Source organism: Phascolarctos cinereus, unplaced genomic scaffold (genome assembly GCF_003287225.1).
Source record: "Phascolarctos cinereus isolate Bilbo 61053 unplaced genomic scaffold, phaCin_HiC Scaffold_5;HRSCAF=322, whole genome shotgun sequence".
NCBI lineage: Eukaryota > Metazoa > Chordata > Mammalia > Diprotodontia > Phascolarctidae > Phascolarctos > Phascolarctos cinereus.
Genome location: NW_027555958.1, coordinates 261,763,344 through 261,785,319, shown reverse-complemented (window position 1 = coordinate 261,785,319; position 21,976 = coordinate 261,763,344). Strand labels below are relative to the sequence as shown.

The 21,976-nt window shown below is 36.5% G+C and overlaps 1 protein-coding gene across 1 annotated transcript in view; it reads left to right on the top strand.

Moving 5' to 3' along the window:
- Nucleotides 1-21,976, top strand: part of DNAH9 (dynein axonemal heavy chain 9) — a 458,278-nt gene that overhangs the window by 120,591 nt on the left and 315,711 nt on the right. The window contains 4 exon segments of the mRNA XM_020965915.2: nucleotides 177-290; nucleotides 293-369; nucleotides 467-891; nucleotides 11,909-12,131. Coding sequence (XP_020821574.1) covers nucleotides 177-290; nucleotides 293-369; nucleotides 467-891; nucleotides 11,909-12,131 — 839 coding nt within the window.

Genomic DNA, 21,976 nt, shown 5'->3' with positions numbered 1-21,976 from the left:
TGATTTAGGGTTCTTCTTCATCCATGGGAGAGATAAAGGGAATCCCCTTGGAATTTTGCATCATCTCTTTGAATGTATATTACAATATTATTTTAATATGTACTTCTTAAGCTTTTTGAACAGTATTATATGTTCCCTTTTTTATTCATTTACCTTGGCACCTTTTGCTTTTTCAGATTCTAAGGCTAGACTTCCTCCTTTTTTTGAGGCACAGCTAGATCTGGTTATACAAGAACTAATTTTTTATCCCTCTCTGGACAATACTGCTAAAGACGGTTTTCATACGATTGTTGAGGACTTATCAATGATATTTTCAGAATATCTTCTCTGGTCCCACGACTTGCACAGAAAAGTTCTCCTCATTACCAGGTACTGACTTTGCAGCCATCATTTCACCCTCCCATATTTGGAGTAATATTCCAAATGTATTTTTAATCTTGAATTTCTAATTTCATCTCTTCCATAGGCTGATGTGGAAGACATGGGAGATCTAGCAAACCTCAGGAATCTATTAAATGAGAGAGTCAAGAGTATGATGACCATCTGCTGTGACTATCGGAACTCTTTTGACCATTACTCTTTCCTTTACATGAATGATCGGAAGGAATTTATGCAGCATTTTCTGTTATATGGACATATGCTCACTACAGAAGAGTTAGAAGCCCAAGGAGAAGACAGGATCCCTGAGAATCCACCCACTCTTCAGCAATTTAAATTGCAGATTGATTCCTATGAAAAGATCTATGAAGAAGTGAACCAGCTAGATCCTTTCAAGATTTTTGACAACTGGATGAAAATTGATATTCGTCCATTTAAAATGTCTCTCTTGAATGTAATTAAAAGATGGAGCCTCATGCTTAAACAGCATCTCATTGATCATGTCACCCACAGGTAATGTTGTTTATGTCTCTTTCCCTTTTACCTTTTTCCATTTTATTCTTTGTCTGTGGCTCCTGGAAACCTAGATATTTAAAAATAGTCAGGCTTTCAGAAACACTTTTCTAAAATATGTCACACTTATTGAAAGGCACAGAGAATATGCCTATGCTTGATTGTTGATTTCAAAAAGGTATTTGATTCAGAGAGCAAAATTCTGCCTTTAAAGGTGTTGGAGAGCAGGGAGAATCATACATGTGATCAGATCAAACAAGACTCCTTGATAATGCAACAACAAAGATAATTATTCCATGAATCATTGATTATTAATATTCAATGAAGCATAAAAGTGGAAGTTGTATGCTCATCATTTTTATGAAGAATGTCCTTTGCAAAGTCCACATAGAAGAGGGATCAGGTCCACTAGGTGATCTTATTTGTGGATCATACTGTGCTCATTGCACCAAGCCCCAAAACATTACAGAACCTCCTTACTGAGATCCATAATTTCTTAAAATAGATTGGCCTAAAATCCATACAAGAAAAACCCAATTGATGAAAAATACTTGTTATTTAGTCAATCGAGAAGCATTTGTTAAGCTCTATGTGCCAGACACTGTATAAAATTCTGGGAATACAAAGAAAGGCAAAATACAAAACATAATAAACAGTTCCTACCTTCATAGAGCATACATCCTAACAGGTTAGACAACATTTGAGTAGCTATGTAAACTCAAGATATGCGCAGAGCAGATGATGAAGATAATCTGAAAGGGGAGACCATTAGAATGTCAGAGCCTCCTATGGAATGTGGGATCTGAGCTAAAGTGAGAATGTCCAAGAGGCAGTTGGAAATGTGTAGATATAATTCAGCAAAGCTACAATCTGGATATGTAGATCTGGGGATCACCTGCGTAAAAATAATAATTTAACCAATAGGAGCTAATAAAATCACCAACTATGATTATGTAAAGTAAAAAGAAAAAGGGACCAAAGACAGAGCCTTGAAGGATACTTGTCATTAGTTGGCATAACATGAATGAAGGACCAGCAAAGGAGACTTCAAAAGAGTAGACCAGGCCTGCACAGCACACAGCTCGTGGGCCATTTGCAGCCTGCCAAAGGATTTTAGGCGGCCCACAAAAATGTAGAGAATGTGAAAGAAAGTAAAGACGTAATGAGTGCTTTGTCCATGCCCCACCTAACCTGTCTTCTACTAATCACTATTGTCCCCGTCATGTAACTTGGCTGGTGGGTTGCCACTGTGCACTCTCCCATTTGTCACATGATGCATGGCAACCAACCATTGTCAGCCTGCCTCTAGTCTAAGAGGAACAAGAGTTATATCTTTTTGCTCTGTTTTTGGTCGTTACTGGCGTTGAACAGGAACGAAGTGAGTGCAGCAACATGTCAACACAGCTGATGCCCTGTATGTGATAAGCAGCAACAATGCAAGGGCTTCTTCCCCTCCCTTGCTGCACAGCGGCCCTCCGAGTTACATGAGTGTCTGATGCTCTCTCCCAGGTCTGACACTCAGTTCAGTATTTCTTTGTATGTGGGCAGTTGCTGTGAAGATTTTTTGGTTCTAACATTAAAGTTTTGGGGACACTTTGTAAGTTGGGCAATAAAGAGAAACAGAATATTGAATCAGAACATAAAGTGTTTAATCTGGAGTGGACAAATAGATACTTGTTTACTTACATGAGAGACAAAATATTATGCCTTGTTTGCCAAGAAGTAATAGCTGTTCCGAAGGAATATAGTCTTCGTTGCCATTTCAAATCATAGCATCCTGACTTAAGCAAATTGTACACCAATGAAAAACAAATTAAAGTGTTCTAATTGTTGAAAAATCTCAGTAGGGAACAACAGTTTTTCAAGGAAGTAAACTCAGAAAATGAGGCAGCTACTATGGTTAGTTTTCAGATTTCTAAAGAAATCGATTCCAGAGTATAATAAACTGATTGCTGACAAGAAGTGTAATATGTCCCATTAACTAAATGTAAACAGTAAGAAAACCTGAAAAATGTATTAAAACTTGTGCTGCTTAGCAAAATAATTTTAACATTAATTTGATTTCATAATAAAAACTTAAGTAATAAGTATAATTAATTGATATTAATTGAAATTTCCCCTTTTTAATATGGTTTATTTGTAAAATAGTTTAATTACTCATTATACCTTTACTTAGAAAGTGAGGTGCTAAAAATGTAATAGTGGCCCAAAGAAGTTTCACCTATTTTAATTTTGGCCCCTACCTAATTTGCCAAATTATGCACATCTGGAGTAACACATAAGAAGACATTTTGGAGAGAGCAGTGTCACAAAAACTTAGAACAAAGTCAGCTTCTAGGAGAAGGTGGTGATTGATAGCATCAAATGTTTCATAGAGATCAAGGAGGATCAGTGTTGAAAAAAGACCATTAGATTTAGCTGTTAAAAGATCATTGATAACTTTGGAGAGAGCAGTTTAAGTTGAATGATGAAGTCAGAAGCCAGATTACAAAGGGCTTAGAAAAGAATGAGAGGAGAGAAAGTGAAGACACAGAAAATAAACAGATTTATCAGGTTTTGCTGAGAGAAAATATAGATTGAAGGCTAGCAGTGATAGTGGGACAATTGAGGGTTTTTCTAAGGATGGAGAAGACAGGAATATGTTTGTAGGCAGCAAGAAAGGAGCCAGTAGGTAGGGGAAGACTGAAGATAAGAAAATGTATAAGGAGGAGAGTGAAGGCAATATTTTGGAAGAGTTGGGAAGGGATGGGATCTAGGTACATATTTAGAGGGCTTTACCTTGGCAAAGAACAGGACTACCTCTTGAACTTAGACCAGAGTGAATAAAGAAGTAATGGAGGAAGACATGTGAATAATATAAGGTGAGGAAGAAGGGGAGTTTCCAGTGAATGGTCTGAACTTAAAAAAAAAAAATTCAGACTGATATTCCATTGAATTGATTGAGTTTGGAACATGAATACATATATCTTGGATATATGGCCCTGCAGTTGGATAATTGAGTTAGGCCCAGAATTAGTGAATTTACGGAGAGAGTGGATTGAATCCAATTTGGGAAATTACATTGTACTTTTAACAGTCTCAAACTGATACCTGTTATATAGAGCCAACTTTAAAAAAAAACACATTTAACACAATTTAATATTCTTGCAGAAATGTTATGTGGTTTTGAATCTTGGAATTCCACAATTTTTGAGGAGTAAGAGATGCAAGTGATTCAAAAAGAAATAGAGAGATGCATGATGCACAAGTAGGATACTACCAGTGATTAATTTTCAATGAAGAAATGGTTTAAGGTGTATCATTGAGGAAATGTATGATTGGAAAAGGAGATGGGCCAGTCATGCAATGAGAGTAAGAGATAACAAGTGGGTAGCATGTGTACCTCTTTGGTTCCCATAAAATGTAAAAAGACCTAAAAGAAAAATCTCAGCATGATGATTGTATAATCTGTGGAAGATTTATGCAGAAAAAATAGATGAGAATTGTGCAGAATCAGAAGACATGAATGGATTATTTCATCTGCACTGATGGAAAGGGAACATATATCTCCATCAGATCATAGATCCATCGAAGCATTGAAATAAGATTTCCTAATATTTATTACTCTGATTTTTATTGTGACCATTTCAGCTGTGTTAACAGATAAAATGATTGGCTAGTACAACCAGGTTCCAGGACTCAGGATTCCCCTTCAAATGTAACTTTGGCCATATCATATCCAGTTCTGTAGTTTCTTTGATACTCAAGACATGCAGAGGAAGAGTAAGTAATGTTAAAGGTATTAATAGCAGAGCCAGTCTCCCTTTACTGTGAAAATCTTTTGAGGCTAATTGGGCTCTTAAGTTTTATTTTTTTAATGTTATAGCATTGCTTTTTTTGTTTAGTATTTTGTTTTTCCTCAGTTGCATGTAAAAACAATTTTTAAAACTTCGAGTTCCAAATTGGCTCCTTTCCTCCCTCCCCTCCTGCCTCGTTGAGAAGGGAAGCAATTTGATACAAGATATACACGTGTAGTCACGTAAAACATATTTCCATATTTGTCATGTTATGAAAGAAAACACAGACCTCCTTGCAAAAATACTCAAGAAAAATGAAGTAAAAAAGTATGCTTCAATCTGTATTCAGACACCATCAGTTCTTTGTCTGGCGATGAATAGCATTTTTCATCATAAGTCCTTCAGAGTTGTCTTGGAATATTGTATTGCTGAGAATAGCTAAGTCACCCACAATTCATCATCTTAAGATATTGCTGTTACTTTGTAGGGAGTACATTTCACTTTGTATGAACTAATGTAAGTCTTTCCAAGTTTTTCTGAGTGTATCCTGTTCATCATTTCTTATAGCACAATAGTATTCCATCACAATCACATCACACAGTTTGTTCAGTCATTCCTCAGTTGATGTGCATCCCCTCAATTTCTAATTCTTTGCCACTAGAAAAGAGCTGCTATAAATATTTTTGTACATATAAGTCCTTTTCCCTTTTGTTTTTTATCTCTTTTGGGATACAGACATAGTAGTGATATTGTTAGCTCAAAGGGAATATATGGTTTTATAGCCCTTTGGGCTAAGCTCCAAATTACTCTATAAAATGGTTGAATCAGGTCACACCAACAGTAAATTGATGTCTCATTTTTCTCACATCCTCTCCAACATTTGTCATTTTCCTTTTCTGTCCTATTAGCCAATCTAATAGATATGAGGTAATACCTCAGAATTGTTTTAATTTGCATTTCTCCAATCAGTAGAGATTTAGAACATTTTTTTCATATAGCTATGATTCATACAGCAAAGATAGCTCTGATTACTTCATCTGAAAACTGTTCATAGCTTTTGATCATTTATCAGTTGGGAAGTGGCTCTTATTTTTAAAAAATTTTAATTTTAAAAAATTTAAAAATTATTTAATTTTTTTTTAAAATTTGACTCCATTCTCTATATATTTGGGAAATGAAGCTTCAGAGAAACTTGCTTCAAAAAAATTTTTTCAGTTATGATTGCTAAATGTATTTCCCACCATTCTATCCCCACCCTGTTTATTTTATTCTCTCTCTCTTTGTTCGCCGTGTCCCTCCTCAAAAGTGTTTTGCTTCTGACTACTGCTTCTCCAAATCTGTCCTCTCTTCTATCACCTCCTTCCCCTCACTTATCTTATACCCTTTTCCTCCTACTTCCTTGTAGAGAAAGATAGATTTCCATACCCAATTGAGTGTGCATGTTACTTCCTCTTTGGGCCAATTCTGATGAGAATAAGGTTAACTCATTTTCCCGTCCCTCCACCTCTACTATCTTCCCCTCCACCAAGAAAGCTTTTTCTTGCCTCTTTCATGTGAGATAATTTACCTCATTCTGGCCCTCCCTTTCCCTTTCTCCCAGTGCATTCCTCTTTCTCATCCCTTAATTTTATTTTTCTAGATGCTATCCCTTCATATTCAACTGACACCTATGTCATCTATCTATCTATATATACTACTTCTAACTACCCTAATAATGAGAAAATTTTTATGAGTTACAAATATCATTTTCCCATGTAGGAATGTAAATAGTTTAACTTTATTAAGTCTCTTATTATTTCCCTTTCTGGTTTACCCTTTTCTGCTTTTCTTGATTCTTGTATGTGAAAGTCAAATTTTCTATTCAGCTCTGGTCTTTTCATCAAGAATGCTTAAAAGTCTTCTCCTTCATTTTATGCCCATTTTTTCCCTTGAGGGATTATACTCAGTTTTGCTGGGTTCTTTGCTGGTGGATTCTTGGTTGTAATCCTAGCTTCTTTGCCTTCCAGAATATCATATTCCAAGCCCTCCAAACCTTTAATGTAGAAGTTGCTAAATTTTGTATTATCCTTACTGTGACTCCACCATACTTTGTTTCTTTCTGGCTGCTTGCAATATTCTCTCCTTGAGCTCTGGAATTTGGGAGTTTTCATTTTGGGATGTCTTTCAGGAGGTGATGCTTTCCGTTTCTGTTTTACCCTCTGATTCTAGAATGTCAGGGAAGTTTTCCTCAATTTTTTGAAAGATAATGACTAGGCCCTTTTTTATTTTTGATCATGGCTTTCAGGTAGTCTGATAATTTTTAAGTTCTCTCTCTTGGATCTATTTTCCAAGTCACTTATTTTTCCAATGAGATATTTCACATTGTCTTCTTATTTTTCATTCTTTTGGTTTTATTACTTCTTGCTTTCTTATAAAGTCATTAGCTTCCATTTGCTCCATTCTAATTTTTAAGGAATTATTTTCTTCAGTGAGCTTTTCTACCTCCTTTTCCATTTGGTCAATTGTACTTTGTAAGGAGCTTTTTTTTCCCCTTCAGTTATTTTTGCATCTCTTTTTTCATTTGGCCAGTTCTACTTTTCAAGACATTTTTCTCCTCATTGGCTTTTTGGACCTCTTTTAATGTTTGGTCTATTCTGTTTTTTAAGTTGTTATTTTCTTCAGTGTTTTTTGTGTCTTTACCAAGCTTTTGACTCTTTTTTCTTGATTTTCTTGAATCACTCTCATTTCTCTTCCCAATTTTTCCTCTACCTCTTTTACTTGATTTTCAAAATCCTTTCTGAGCTCTGCAATTCATATTTTTCTTGGAGGCTTTGGATGTTGGACTTTGTTCTATTCTTCTGAGTGTGTGTTTTGATCTTCCTTGTCCCCACAGTAATGCTCTATGGTCCAAATTTCTTTTCCTGTGCCTGTTCATCTCTCCTGTCTATTTCTTGACTTTTAACTCTTTGTTAAAGTAGGGCTCTTCTTCCAGGGTAGAAGGTGTACTTTCTCAAGCTTCAGAGGTTTTGTGCAGCTATTTTCAGAGATACTTCTAGGGACCTGTAAGTTTTCAGTTCTTCCAAGGTGGTATGATCTAAAGAGAGGTGTGTTTATTATTCTTATGGCCTGTGCTCTGCTCTGTGAGTCACTACAAGCACTCTTTTCTGTCCTGGAACTCTGATGAGGGTCACCACTGCAAGCTCTGATATGTTAGTGCTCCTTCTCACCCTGGAACTGCCACCCAGCACTGTGATCCAGATGTGAGTGTGGGCAAAGCAACAGAGTCCTGCCCCCAGTACCAGCAAAGAGATCCCTGTAATCTCCTTCTTATCAGTTGTTCAACCCCCTGTGTGTTAAGAGCTTCAGAAGTAGCCACTGCCACTGTTGATTTAGTGGCTCCTAAGACCCTCTCCTGGTTTGTTGAGACCTGACACAGACTGCACCAGTCTGTGCTCCACTCTTACCACAGTGCAGAAGACTTTTCCTGCCTGCTTTTCTAAGTTGTCTTTGGCTGGAAAATTATTTCACCCTGTCCTTCCAGGAATTGTTTTATGGTATTATTTAAAGGAATTTGGAGGGGCTTGGGGGAAAGCTCAGAGGAATCACTGCCTTTTCTCCACCACCTTGGCGCCACCCTTTTAAGTTTTATTTCTGCCATTTTCTCTCTGTCTCAGCCTTATCCAGCTGTGAAATGAGATAGGAAATGAGTTCCTATGCTTCTTTAAACAGTTTTTATTCTGAATTAAACATCAAAAAAGAGCACTTCCATACACTCAACAGAACTCAAAAAAGAAGATTGTATGTGAAGCTGTGGATCTCCATTTAATACTGCTTTTTTTTTAAGTATAAGATAAATTCTACACATTAGTTACAAGACTATCTTGTTTGTCTGCATTTCTTTATGAGCTCTTCTGGGCCTTTAAAAAACGTTTCAGTGGGCCCCCCTCTTTTTTAATGTTACTAAGGCTAATCCTTCTCCTATGACATTTCCCTTTCTACAACCCATTTATGCTTCCCCCCTTGAAAATTAAGAAGAGAAAAAAACAGCCTTGTAACAAATAGTCAAACAAAACAAATCCACTGAGTGGCTATATCCAAAGATGTATGTCTCCTTCCACCCCTTGAGTACATGACCTCTGTCAGTAGGTGGGTAACATGCTTCATGATCCCCTGGAGACATGATTGCATCGTTAATCATTTCATTAATCAAAGTTCTTAAGTCTTCCAAAATTGTTTTTCTTTGCAGTGTTGCTGTCATTGTATAAATTGTTCTCATAATTCTATTCACTTCACTCTGAAGCAGTTCATAATACCTCCCATTCTCTGAAATCATCTCATCTCTTACAGTTCAATAATATTCCATTACATATGATATACTGCAGCTGTTCAACTATTCTCCAGTTGTCCAAGAGGAAATCTAAGGCACCCCCCTTAGATTCTAATTCTGTGATTTTTTCCCTCTCCTTTTAATCTTCCCTTCAGGATCAGGAAATGTGTTTTACTTTTCCCTCCCTGATGATGTTATCCTCCCTTTTAATCTTCTCTCTCCCATCCCCATTCCAGCTTATTTACTTGTTGAGTTTGAGGTATTGCTATACCAAATTCTATGTGTATTCAACACTTATTTGTCTGTTTCAGATAGCGGTGAGGTCGTCTTCCCACTCCTTCTTTGTGTTTGTAAACTCTTCTCATACACCACATTTCAGATATAGCAAGTTCTACCCCGTTCTTCCTCCTTTCTGTACCACTGTATCCCTTTTATCCTCCCTCTTCAAACCCTTAGGACAGAACCAATGTATCTCTCATTGCCTTTTGAGAACATTAAAGTTCTTTTTTATTATTTATTTAGTATTTTTGTTTGGTATTTTATTTTTCCCTAATTGCATGTAAAAATAATTTTTGACATACATTTATAAAATTTTGAGTTCCAGATTCTCCCTCTGCACCCTCCTCCATTAAGAAGCAAGTAATCTGATATAGGTTAAACATAGGTTATAATGTGTAAAACCTATTTCTATATTAGTCATGTTTTGAAAGAAAACATAGACCCCCCCCAAAAAAAAAAACCCACAAGAAATAAAGCAAGAAAAGCATGCTTCAATTTGTATTCAGACTCCACCAGTTCTTTCTCTGGGGATGAATAACATTTTTAATGATAAGTCCAGAGTTGTCTTAGATCATTGTATTTCTGAGTATAACTAAGTCATCCACAGTTGATCATCCTACAATATTGCTATTATTGTGTACAATGTTCTCCTGGTTCTACTCATTTCACTCTGCATCAGAAAGACTACATGTCAGTCTTTCCAGGTTTTTCTGAAAGCATCCTGCTCATCATTTCTTATAGAACAATAGTATTCCATCACAATGATATACCACAACTTGTTCATCCATTCCCAAATTGATGGGCATCACTGCAATTTCCAATTCTTTGCCACCAGAAAAGAGCTGCTTTAAATATTTTTGTACATATAGGTCCTTTTCCTTTTTTTTTTTATCTCTTTTGGGATACAGACCTAGTAGTGGTATTTCTGGATCAAAGTTTTACAGCTCTTTGGGAATAGAGGACGTTAAGATTTTTAAGGGTCACCTAGTTCGTCTTCTGTCATTAGAATGCTAGCACCACATTATCATAAATAGTTACCCGTTTCTAAATAATTTTTACTGCTGCTCAGTATTTTTCTGACTGTCTTATACTTCTCTCTCTAGTTCCTAAATCAGGGCTCTCTGCTCTACTTCTTGGTGAACATGGTCTGTTTAGCCACATGTTGGATCCCCTGGGTTCCTTCACTGCTTTCTGTCTCCTGAGAATATCCTAAGGCTTCCTGGATTCCTTTGAATTTCACAGTGGTGGATATTTAGGGCCTTCTCTGGCATCTTATTACAGTTCTGGGAACTCTAGAGCCCCTGGACCTGGAGTGTCCTGATTTGTGCTATGACAATACTGTTCCTCCAGGCTTCCCAGGTCTCCACTGTAGGGCTTACTCAGGAAGCCTCTGTTCTTGCTGCCTCTGAACCCAGATCCTTACATAATACAAATGTCCCTGTGGCAGTCTGTAGTCAGACTACCCTGAACTGGTGCTGCTTTTCTAGTGGCTCCCTTTCCTATTTTCTTTGGGATCTTTTTATGCAGTTCTGGGATAGAAGTCACTTAAAATACTATTTTCATTCAATTTCTCAATACATGTTTAATCTGGAGCAAACATTGGGATTTTGCTGAAGTAGGTATGTGGGAACTGGATAATCTGCTTCTCATGCAGGGGAGTTCTGTATTCCTCAATGCCATTTTCTTCTGGCCTAATCTGGGCATAGTCCCAATTTGAGATTTTCAAGTCTAAAAGGATCATAAACAATCTAGCTCTGGGATCCAAAAGTTCCTGGGAAGCTGGGAAGATCCTACATTTGAAGGGCTCTCATGTAGAAGAGATACTAGATTGAGAGCAATGGATAGAAGGTACAAAAAGGCAAATTTATGTTTCATATAAGAAAAAGCTTCTTAATTATTAGACTCCTCCAAAAGTGGAATCAGCTGTTTTCTGAGGTAGTATATTCTTCACTGTAAGCCTTCAAGGAAAGGCTGGATGAGTGCTCATTTGGTATGTTGCAGAGGTCGTTATTCTTTAGATATGAATTGGACTGGATGACCATTGAGATCCCTTCCAACTCTGAAATTCAGTGATTCTATAAGTGGAATAGGGAAGGAGGTTTCCCTGCCAATCACACTCCCTATTCCTCTTCAGTGAAAATACCAAAAGACTGAGGAAGGGTAGTTGAGCCAAAGAAAATGTGATGACATTAGCTTTAAAATCTATGAGGGCAAGGTTTTAAATATATCATTAGGTTATTATTTACCAGTCAAGGATCTCCATAAAAAATATTTGTTGATAAGTAATCAAACAGTTTACATTTAAGCATTCAACTTGCTAAGATGAATCTAGGTGTCTATATGTTGTAATGGAAAGAACTTTTATTGGGAATAAGAAGGCCTGTGTCACAGACTACCTGTTGCCTTTGGGCAACTTATTTAGTTTTTCTAGGCCTTGATTTACTGCTCTGTAAAATGAGAGGGTTGAATTATATGATTTCCAGGAGCCCTTACAATTCTGATATTTTGCCATTCCAATAGCATGTCTTCTATGTTGCATTATACAGATTGTGAATCAGTTAATAAAATATTTGTTAAATACCTATGTGATAGGCTCCTTGAAGCATAATATGGTACATAAATAGAAATGCTCTAACTTACTGTTAATTCTGCTTAGCTTGGCAGACCTTGAAGGCTTCATAAGAAATGGTGAGAGTGGTTTGAGCAAGAGGATAGAAAGAGGTGATTTTACTGGTTTGGTTGAGACTATGAGACTCCTTGTGGCTCTTAAAGAACGACAGAGTACCACGGATGAGATGTTTGAGCCCTTGAAACACACAATTGAATTACTGAAGCTCTATGAACAAGAGTTGCCTGATACAGTGTTTAAACAGCTAGAGGTAAGCACAAAATTTTTTCTAGTCATGAAAGGCAAATACAAGGAAAATGTGATTAGGAAGATATATGTTACAAGATTTAATAATGAGATGGTTTGGAGTGAAAGAGAAACTGAGGATTTGAAGGTTAAAGACTATGTATTTGAAAACTGTTCAGTGGACATACTGGCAATGTAGAAGGCATCTGATTTGGGAGTGAATGAAACTTTTTAGCACTAACATGAAATGAATGCCAAAAATAAAAATAAGCAATCAAAAGAGTAGAAAATGTATAGTTAAGTGTTTAAAAAAATGTGTAGAAGGGCAGAGCCAAGAAGGCAGAACAAAGGCAGTCTCCCAAATTCCCCTCCAAACAGCTTTAAAATACTTCCTCAAAATGAATTTTGGAGGGGCAGAATCAACAAAAGGACAGAATGAAAAAACTTTCAAGCCCAAATGTCAGCAAGAAAGGTCTGTCTCACTGGGGTGAAAGTAGAAAGCAGTACCACACAGGCCATGTCCTGGAAAGCCAGCAGGCCTTGGGGGTAACTGCAACAGCAGCTTCTAGAGGCACAGACTGTAAGGAGGTCAGATAACTAGTCAGAAAATAACAGAGACACTTTGCTCTCAGTGCCAGGTTGCAGTCCCAGGATGAAGAAGAGCACTAGCACACCAGGTCATATGACCAGTGGTCACTCACAGACAAGACCCAGAGAGCACTGACCAAACCTCTTCTTGGATCATACCATCTCAGAATAACTAAAAACTCACAGGTATCAAGAATTTGCTCTGCTAACAGCATAATGAAAAACCTGAAGCTTGGGATTGTTCCTTACCCCCAGGAGCAGAGCTCAACTTTAGCATAAAATTACAAGTCCAGAAATATGGTGCAAAAATGAATAAACAAGAGGCAGCAAGGTGGCACAGTGGATAGAGCACCAGCCCTGAAGTTAGGAGGAACTAAGTTCAAATCTGGCCTCAGACCAAACACTTGACACTTACTAGCTGTGTGACCCTGGGCAAGTCACTTAACCCCAATTGCTTTAAAAAAATAAAATAAACAAAAAATAAAAGAAAGTTTTTTGATCATAGAAAGTTACTATGGTGACAGGGAAGATTAAAACACAAGCTCAGAAGAAGACAACAGAGGCAGAGCCAAGATGGCGGAGTGAAAGCAGTGACTTGCTTGAGCTCTCCCCCAAACCCCTCCAAATACTCATAAAAAATGGCTCTAAACAAATTCTGAAGCAGCAGAACCCACAAAAAGACAGAGTGAAACAAATTTCCAGCCCAAGACAACCTGGATGATTGATCAGAAAGCTGTATCGCGCCGGGCTGGGAGTGCAGCGTGGGCGCGCAGGCCACAGCAAACCTGGAGCAGGCCTCAGAGGACTGAATCATGGGCAGCTGTGGAGGTTTCCAGACTCCTCAATCCATGAATGCCAAAGACAACTTAGAGGGTCAGTGGGAAAAGTCTGTGTCTGTCGGTGGTCAGAGAGGAAGGCGGGGTTTCAGCTCCATTCCACAAGAGCGTGGCCCTGGGGGGGGCAGCTGCTTCCCAAGCTTCCGGCCCACAGACTGAGGGGAATCCAGTGGCTGATCAGAGAGGGACTGCAGGGATCTCTTTGCCAGTGCTGAGGCAGGAATCTCTTACTTTGCCCGTGTGAGGATCTGGGTCACAGTTCTGGGCAGCGGTGCTGGGGTGAGGAGGAACACTGGCGCAGTGGAGCTTGTAGTGGCTGTGGAGAAAAACCCCTCCTCACGGTTACAGGACAGAAAGGAATACTTGTGCTCACAGGCCAGGAAAGGAGTAAACACCTCGCCCCTTATCATACCACCTTGGAAGAACTGAAAATTTACAGGTCCCTACAAGTATCTCTGAAAACAGCTACACAAACCCCTGAAGCTTGGGACAGTACACTCTCCTCATTGGTAGCAGACTCTTACCTTAACAAAGAGTTTAAAACTCAAGTAATTGGCTGGGATCATGAGCAAGCAGCGCAAAAAGAGTCAGACTATATTATCTTACTTTGGTGAAAAAGAAGATCAAAATATACAACCAGAAGAAGACAACAAAATCAAAGCTCCTACATCCAAAGCCTCCAAGAAAAATATGAATCAGTCCCAGGACTTGGAAGAGCTCAAAAGGGATTTTGAGAAGCAAGTAAGGGAAGTAGAGGAAAAACTGGGAAGAGAAATGAGAGTGATGCAAGAAAATCATGAAAAACAAGTCAACAGCTTGCTAAAGGAGACCCAAAAAAATACTGAAGAAAATAACACCTTAAAAAATAGCCTAACCCAAATGGCAAAAGAGGTCCAAAAAGCCAATGAGGAGAAAAATGCCCTAAAAAGAAAAATTGGCCAAATGGAAAAGGAAGTCCAAAAGATTACTGAAGAAAATACTTCCTTAAAAATTAGAATAGAGCAATTGGAAGCTAGTGACTTTATGAGAAATCAAGACATGTAAAACAAATCCAAAAGAATGAAAAATTAGAAAACAATGTGAAATATCTCATTGGAAAAACAACTGACCTGGAAAATAGATCCAGGAGAGAGAATTTAAAAATTATTGGACTATCTGAAAGCCATGATCAAAAAAGAGCCTAGACATCATCTTTCAAGAAATTATCAAGGAAAACTGCCCTGATATATTAGAACCAGAGGGCAAAATAGAAATTGAAAGAATCCACAGATCTCCTCCTGAAAGAGATCCCCAAAGGAAAACTCCTAGGAATATTGTAGCCAAATTCCAGAGTTCCCAGGTCAAGGAGAAAATATTACAAGCTGCCAGAAGGAAACAATTCAAGTACTGTGGAAACACAATCAGGATAACACAAGATTTAGCAGCTTCTACATTAAAGGACCGCAGGGCATGGAATATAATATTCCGGAGGGCAAAGGAGATAGGATTACAACCAAGAATCACCTACCCAGCAAAACTGAGTATAATCCTTCAGGGGAAAAAATGGTCATTCAGTGAAATAGAGGACTTTCAAGCATTCTGATGAAAAGACCAGAGCTAAACAGAAAATTTGACTTTCAAATACAGACTCAAGTGGAACATGAAGAGGTAAACAGGAAAGAGAAATCATAAGAGACTTATTAAGATTGAACTGTTTACATTCCTGCATGGAAAGATGATATTTGTAACTCATGAGAACTTTGTCAGTATTAGGGTAGTTGAAGGAAAAAAATTGTATGTATGTGCATATAGATAGATAGAGGGCACAGGGTGAGTTGAAGATTAAGTGGTCATATCTGTAGAATAAAATTAAGGGATGAGAGGATGATACTCAGAGAAGAAAGTGAGAGGTAGAATGGGGTAAATTATCTCACAAAAAAAAACAGAAAAGAAAAGTCTCTCACAGTGGAGGGGGAAAAGGGGAAGGTGAGAGGGAATGAGGGAATCTTATTCTCATAGGATTTGGCTTGAGGGAATAACATACACATTCAATTGGGTATGGAAATCTGTCTTACCCTACAGGAAATTAGGGGGAGAAGGGGACAACAGAGCAGGGGGGTGATAGAGAGGAGGGCAGATTGGGAAAGGGGTAATCAGAAGTAAATACTTCTGAGGAGGGACAGGGTCAAAAGAAAGAATAGAATAAATGGGAGGGCAGGATAGGATTAAGGGAAATAGAGTTAGTTTTTCACAACATGTCTACTAAGGAGTTTTGCATAACTGCACATGTACAACCTATATTGAGTTGCTTGCCTTTTCAATGAGGGTGGGTGGGGAGGGAGGAAGGGAGAAAATTTGGAACTCAAAGTTTTAAAAACACATGTTTTAAAAAAAATGTTTTCACATGCATCTGGAAATAAGAAATACAGGAAATGGGGGTACAGAAGTCTATCCTGCTCTACAGGAAAATAGAAGGAGAAGGGGGTAAGAGAAGGGAGGGGGGAGAAATAGAAGAGAAGGCAGACCAGGAGAAGGGGTATTCAGAATGCATGCCATCTTGGGGTGGGGGGAGGGGTGAGAAATTTGGAACTCAAAAACTTGTGGAAGTAAAAAAAAAAATAAAAACAAAAACAAAGAAGAAAAAAAAAGACAACAAAGTCAAAACAGCTACATTCAAAGCCTCGAAACAAAATGTGAATTGGTCTCAGGTCCAAAAAAAAATTCATAGAAGAGCTCAAAAAGGATTGTAAAAAGCAAATAAGAGAGATAGAGGAAAAGTTGGGGAACGAAATGAAAGTAATGCAAGAAAATCATGAAGAAAAGAGTCAATAGCTTGGGAAAGAAGGCACAAAAAATACTGAAGAAAATAAAAAATAGAATAAGCCAAATAGTTAAAAAGGCACAAAAATCCACTGAAGAAAACAATTCCATAAAAAGCTGAATGAGCCAATTCGGGAAAAGACTTATAAAAATTTACTGAAGAGATTTTATTGTTGTTCAGTTGTTTCAGTCATGTCCAACTCTTCATGACCCCATTTGGGATTTTTCTTGACAAGGATTTTGAAGTGGTTTGCTATTTACTTCTCCAGCTCATTTTACAGATGAGGAAACTGAAATAAATAGAGTTATGACTTCCTCAGGGTCACACAGCTAGTAAGTTTTTAAGGCTAGATTTGAACTCAGATATTCCTGACTCCGTGCCCACTCTATCCACTGTGCCACATCACTGCACCTGAAGAGAACTCCTTAAAAAGCAGAAATTGCCAAATGGAAAAAGATGCGCTAAAATTTGCTGAATAAAAGAACTACTTAAAAAGTAGAATTGGCAAAATGGTAAAGGAGGTAACAAAAGCTAACTGAAGAAAATAATTCCTTAAAAATTAGAATTGGGCAGGTGGAAACTAATGACTCCATAACACATCAAGAAACAATAAAACAAAATGTCCATTATCACCACTGTTGTTCAATATCGTACTGCAAATGTTAGTTTTAGCAATAAGAGAAGAAAAAGAAATTGAATGTATTAGAATAGGCAAACACTCTTTGAAGATGATATAATGATATAGTTAGAGAATCCTAGAGAATCAAATAAAAAACTACTTGAAATAATAAACAACTTTAGCAAAGTTGCAGGGTATTAAAAAACCCCATATAAATCATAAGCATTTCTATATATTACCAACAAAGCCCAACAGTAAGAGATAGAGAAATTCCATTTAAAGTTACTGTAGACATTATAAAATATTTAGGAGTCTACCTATCGAAACAAACCCAGGAACTATACGAACACAACTATAAAACACTTTTCACACAAATAAAGTCAGATCTAAATAACTGGAAAAACATCAGTTGCTCATGGGTAGGCCAAGCTAATACAATAAAAATGGCAATTCTACCTAAGCTAATTTACTTATTCAGTGCCATACCAATCAAACTACCAAAACTTATTTTATAGAGCTAGAAAAAATGATAACAAGATACATTTGGAATAACGAAAGGTCCAGAATATCAAGGGAACTAATGAAAAGAAATGTAAGGGAAGGTGGCCTAGCTGTACCAGATCTTAAATTGTGTTATAAAGCAGCAATCATCAAAACTACTTGGTACTGGCTAAGAAATAGAGTGGTGGATCAGTGGAATAGGTTAGATATGCAAGACCCAACAGTCAATGACTATACTAATCTACTATTTGATAAATCCAAAGACTCCAGTTTCTGGGATAAGAAATCACTATTTAACAAAAACTGCTAGGAAAACTGGAAAAATGTGTGGCAGAAACTGGGCATAGGCTAACATCTTACACCTTATACCAAGATAAAGTCAAAATGGGTATGGAATTTAGATATAAATACGGATACTACAAGTAAACCAGAAAAGCAAGGAATAGTTTACCTGTCAGATTTATGGAGAACAGAAGAATTTATGACCAAGCAGGAGATAGAGAACATTATGAAATGCAAAATGGATAATTTTGATTACATTGAATTGAAAAGTTTTTGTACAAACAAAGCCAATGCAACCAAGATTAGGAGGGAAGTAGAAAACTGGGAAAGAATTTTTGGCAACCACTCTCTCTGACAAAGACATCATTTCTAAAATATATAGGGAATAAGTCAAATTTATAAGAATATAAGTCATTTCCCAATTGATAAATGGTCAGAGGATATGAACAGGCAGTTCTCAGATGAAGAAATTAAAGCCATCTATAGTCTTATGAAAAAATGCTCTAAATCACCATTGATTAGGGAAATGCAAATCAAAACAACTCTGAGGTACCACATGACACCAATCAGTTTGGTCAACATGACAAAACAGGAAAATGATAAATGTTGGAGAAGATATGGGAAAATTGGAACACTAATGGATTGTTGGTGGAGTTGTGAAATGATTCAACCATTTTGGAGAGTAATTTGGAACTATGCCTAAAGGGCAATAAAATGTGCATACCCTTTAACCCAGTAATAGCACTTCTAGGTCTGTATCCCAAAGAGATCATAAAAATGGGAAACAGGCCCACATGTACAAAAATATTTATAGCAGCTTTTTTTGTGGTGGCAAAGAATTAGAAATTGAGGGGATGCTCATCAGTTGGGGAATGGCTGAACAAGTTGTGGTATATGAATGTAATGGAATGCTATTGAGCTATAAGAAATGAGCAGGCAGAATTCAGAAAAACCTGCAAAGACCTGTATGGACTGATGTTGAGTGAAGTGAGCAGAACCAGGAGAACGTTATACACAGTAATAGCCACCTTGTGCGATGACTGACGTTGAGAGACTTAGCCCTTCTCAGCAATGCAAGGATCTAAGACATCTTCAAAGGTCTCATGATGGAAAATGCTATCCACATACAAAGAAAAAACTATGGAGTTTGAATGCAGATCAAAGCATGCTATTTGCTATTTTTTTCTTCTGTTTTGTTTTGTTTCCTCTTTCTGGTGTTTCCTCTTATTGGTTCTAATTCTTCCTTATAACATCACTAAGGTGAAAATATGTTTAATAGGAATATATATGTATAGCCTATATCATATTGTGCACCGTCTTAGGGAGGGAGATGGGAAGAGGGGAGAGAAAAATTTAAAACTCAAAAGCTTGTGGAAGTGATTGTTGATAAATCAAAATAAACTAATAAAAATTTTACAAAAAGAATAAGTGATTTGCCCAAGATCACACAGATCTTAGGTTTCAGAGCCAGGATTGGAATTCAGTTTCTTTGACTTCAAATCTAACTAATACTCTTTCTACTGTATCATATTACCTTATGAAATCACGAAAGCTTTGGTCAACATAATAAAAATGAAAATAACTATTAAAAAAAGAAACAATAAAACAAAGTGAAAAAAATTTAAAAATAGACAAAAATGTGAAATGTCTCTTTGGAAAAGACAATTGAACTGGAAAATAGATCAAGGAGAGATGATTTTATCATACTCCCTGAAAGTCATGATATTTTAAAAAAGAGCCTAGACTTCCTGTTTCAAGAATTTATCAAGGAAAACTTCCCTGATATACTAGAACCAAAAAGTAAAATAGAAACTAAAAAAAAAAATCACTGACCGCCTCCTGAAAGAACTTGAAAAATGAAAACTTCCAGGAATATTACAGCAAATTCCAGAGCTCAAAATTGAAAATATTACAAGTAGCAGAAAGAAACAATTCAAATATCATGAAGCCAAGTCAGGATAACAAGATTTAGCAGATTCTACATTCAAGGATTGGAAGGCTTAGAATATGATATTCCAGAGGGCAAAAGACCTAGAATTACAATCAAGAATCACCTACTTTGAAAAACTAAGTATAATCCTTCAGGGGAAAAAATAATATTTAATGAAAGAGAGAACTTTCAAGAATTCCTGATGAAAAGACTAGAATTAAATTGAAATTTTGACTTTCAAATGCAAGATTCAAGAGAAGCATAAAGAGGTAAACAGGAAAGAGATATCATAAAATATTCGATAAGGTTAAACTGTTTACATTCAAAAATGGGGAAGAAGATATTTGTAACTCCTAAGAACTTTCAGGGCAGTTAAAAGGAGTATACCTAGACAGAGGGCATGGATGTAAGTTAACTATGATGGGATTGATATCTAAGAAAATAATATTAAGGGGTGAGAAAGAGAAATGCATTGAGAGAAGGAGAAAGGAGAAGTAAAATGGGGTAAATTATTTCACATAATAGAGGCACAAAAGAACTTTTACAGTAGAGGGAATATGGGGGATTGATGGACAATGCTGATGAAAGTTCAAAGAGGAACAACATACATACTCAGTTGTGTGTAGAAATCTATCTTACCTTACGGGGAAGTAGGAGGGTAATGTGAATAAGAGAAGGGTGGGGTGAGACTAGAGAGGGAGAAGGATAAACAGTGGAAAAATTAAAGTAAGTTTCTCTGATGAAGACATTTCTCAAGTATATAAAGAATTGAGTTGAATTTATAAAAATACAAATCCTTCCCCAATTGTTAACTGGTCAAAGTATATGTACAGGCAGTTTTCAGAGGAAGAAATCAGAGCTATCTATAGTCACAAAAATAAAATGCTCTAAATCACTATTAGGGAAATGCAAATTAAAACAACTCTGAAGTACCACCTTACACCTATCAGATTGGCTAATATGACAGAAAAAAAAGTGACAATTGTTGGAGGAGATGTGGGAAAATTGGAACACTAAAGCACAGTTGGTAAGGTTGTGAACTGATCTGACCATTCTGCGGGGCAATTTAGAACTATGCCTAAAGGGTTATAAAACCATGCATACCCTTGGATCCAGCCATACCACCACTACGTCAATATCGAAAAAAAGATTTTTAAAAAAGGAAAAGGACATGTATGTACAAAAATATTTATAGCAACTCTTTTGTGGTGACAAAGAATTGGAAATTGGGGGATGTCTACCCAGTTGTGGAATGGCTGAACGAGTAGTGGTATATGATTGTGACGGAATACTATTATGCTATAAGACATGACAAGCATTTCATTAATGAATATGGATGCAAAATTTCTATATAAAATACTAGCTAAAAGATTATAACAATATATTACAAAGATTATACATTATGACCAAGTGGAGTTTATACCAGGAGTGTAGGAATGGTTTAACATAAGGAAAACTATTAATATAATTGATTACATCAGTAATCAAAGTTTTTAACAATAACATGATTATATCAAAAGATGCAGAAAAAGATTTTGATAAAGTTCAACACTTTAATTAAAACACTTGAAAGTGTTGGTATAAATGGATTTTTTCCTTAAATTGATTTTAAAAAAAACATTTATATAAAACCACCAGCAAGTGTTATTTGTAATGGGAAAAAACTAGAAGCCTTCTCAGTAAGATCAGGTGTGAAATTATGATGCCCATTGTCACCAATATTATTCAGTATTGTATTGGAAATCCTAGCAATAGCAGTAGGAGAAGATAAAGAAATAGAAGAAATCAGAATAGGGAATCTTTTTGCGAATGATATGATGATATACTTGGAAAATCCCAAAGACTCAACTAAAAAGTTAGCTAAAGCAATTAAAAATTTTAGCAAAGTAGCAAAATATAAAGTAAATCCACATAAAACACAAGCATTTGTATATGTCACGATCAAAATTCTACAAAAAAAATAGTAAAAAAAAATGCCCCATTTAAAATAATTCTAAACAGTATAAAATACCTGGGAGTATATGTGCCACAAACTCAGGAACTTTTATTTATGCAAATAAAACCGGATTTGAATAAATGGAGAAATATTCATTGTTCATGGTTAAGTAGGTCCAATATAATAAAAATGACAATTTTGCCCAAATTCAATTGGCAATTGGCAATTACATTACAGAAGAAATTTTTAATGAATTTGAAAAAATAACAAAATTCATTTGGAAAAACAACCAGTCGAGAATTTCAAAGGAAATAATGAAGAAAATGTAAATTTACAGCAGCAAATAAACATCATAACTATGCATTTGGCATTGTAGAG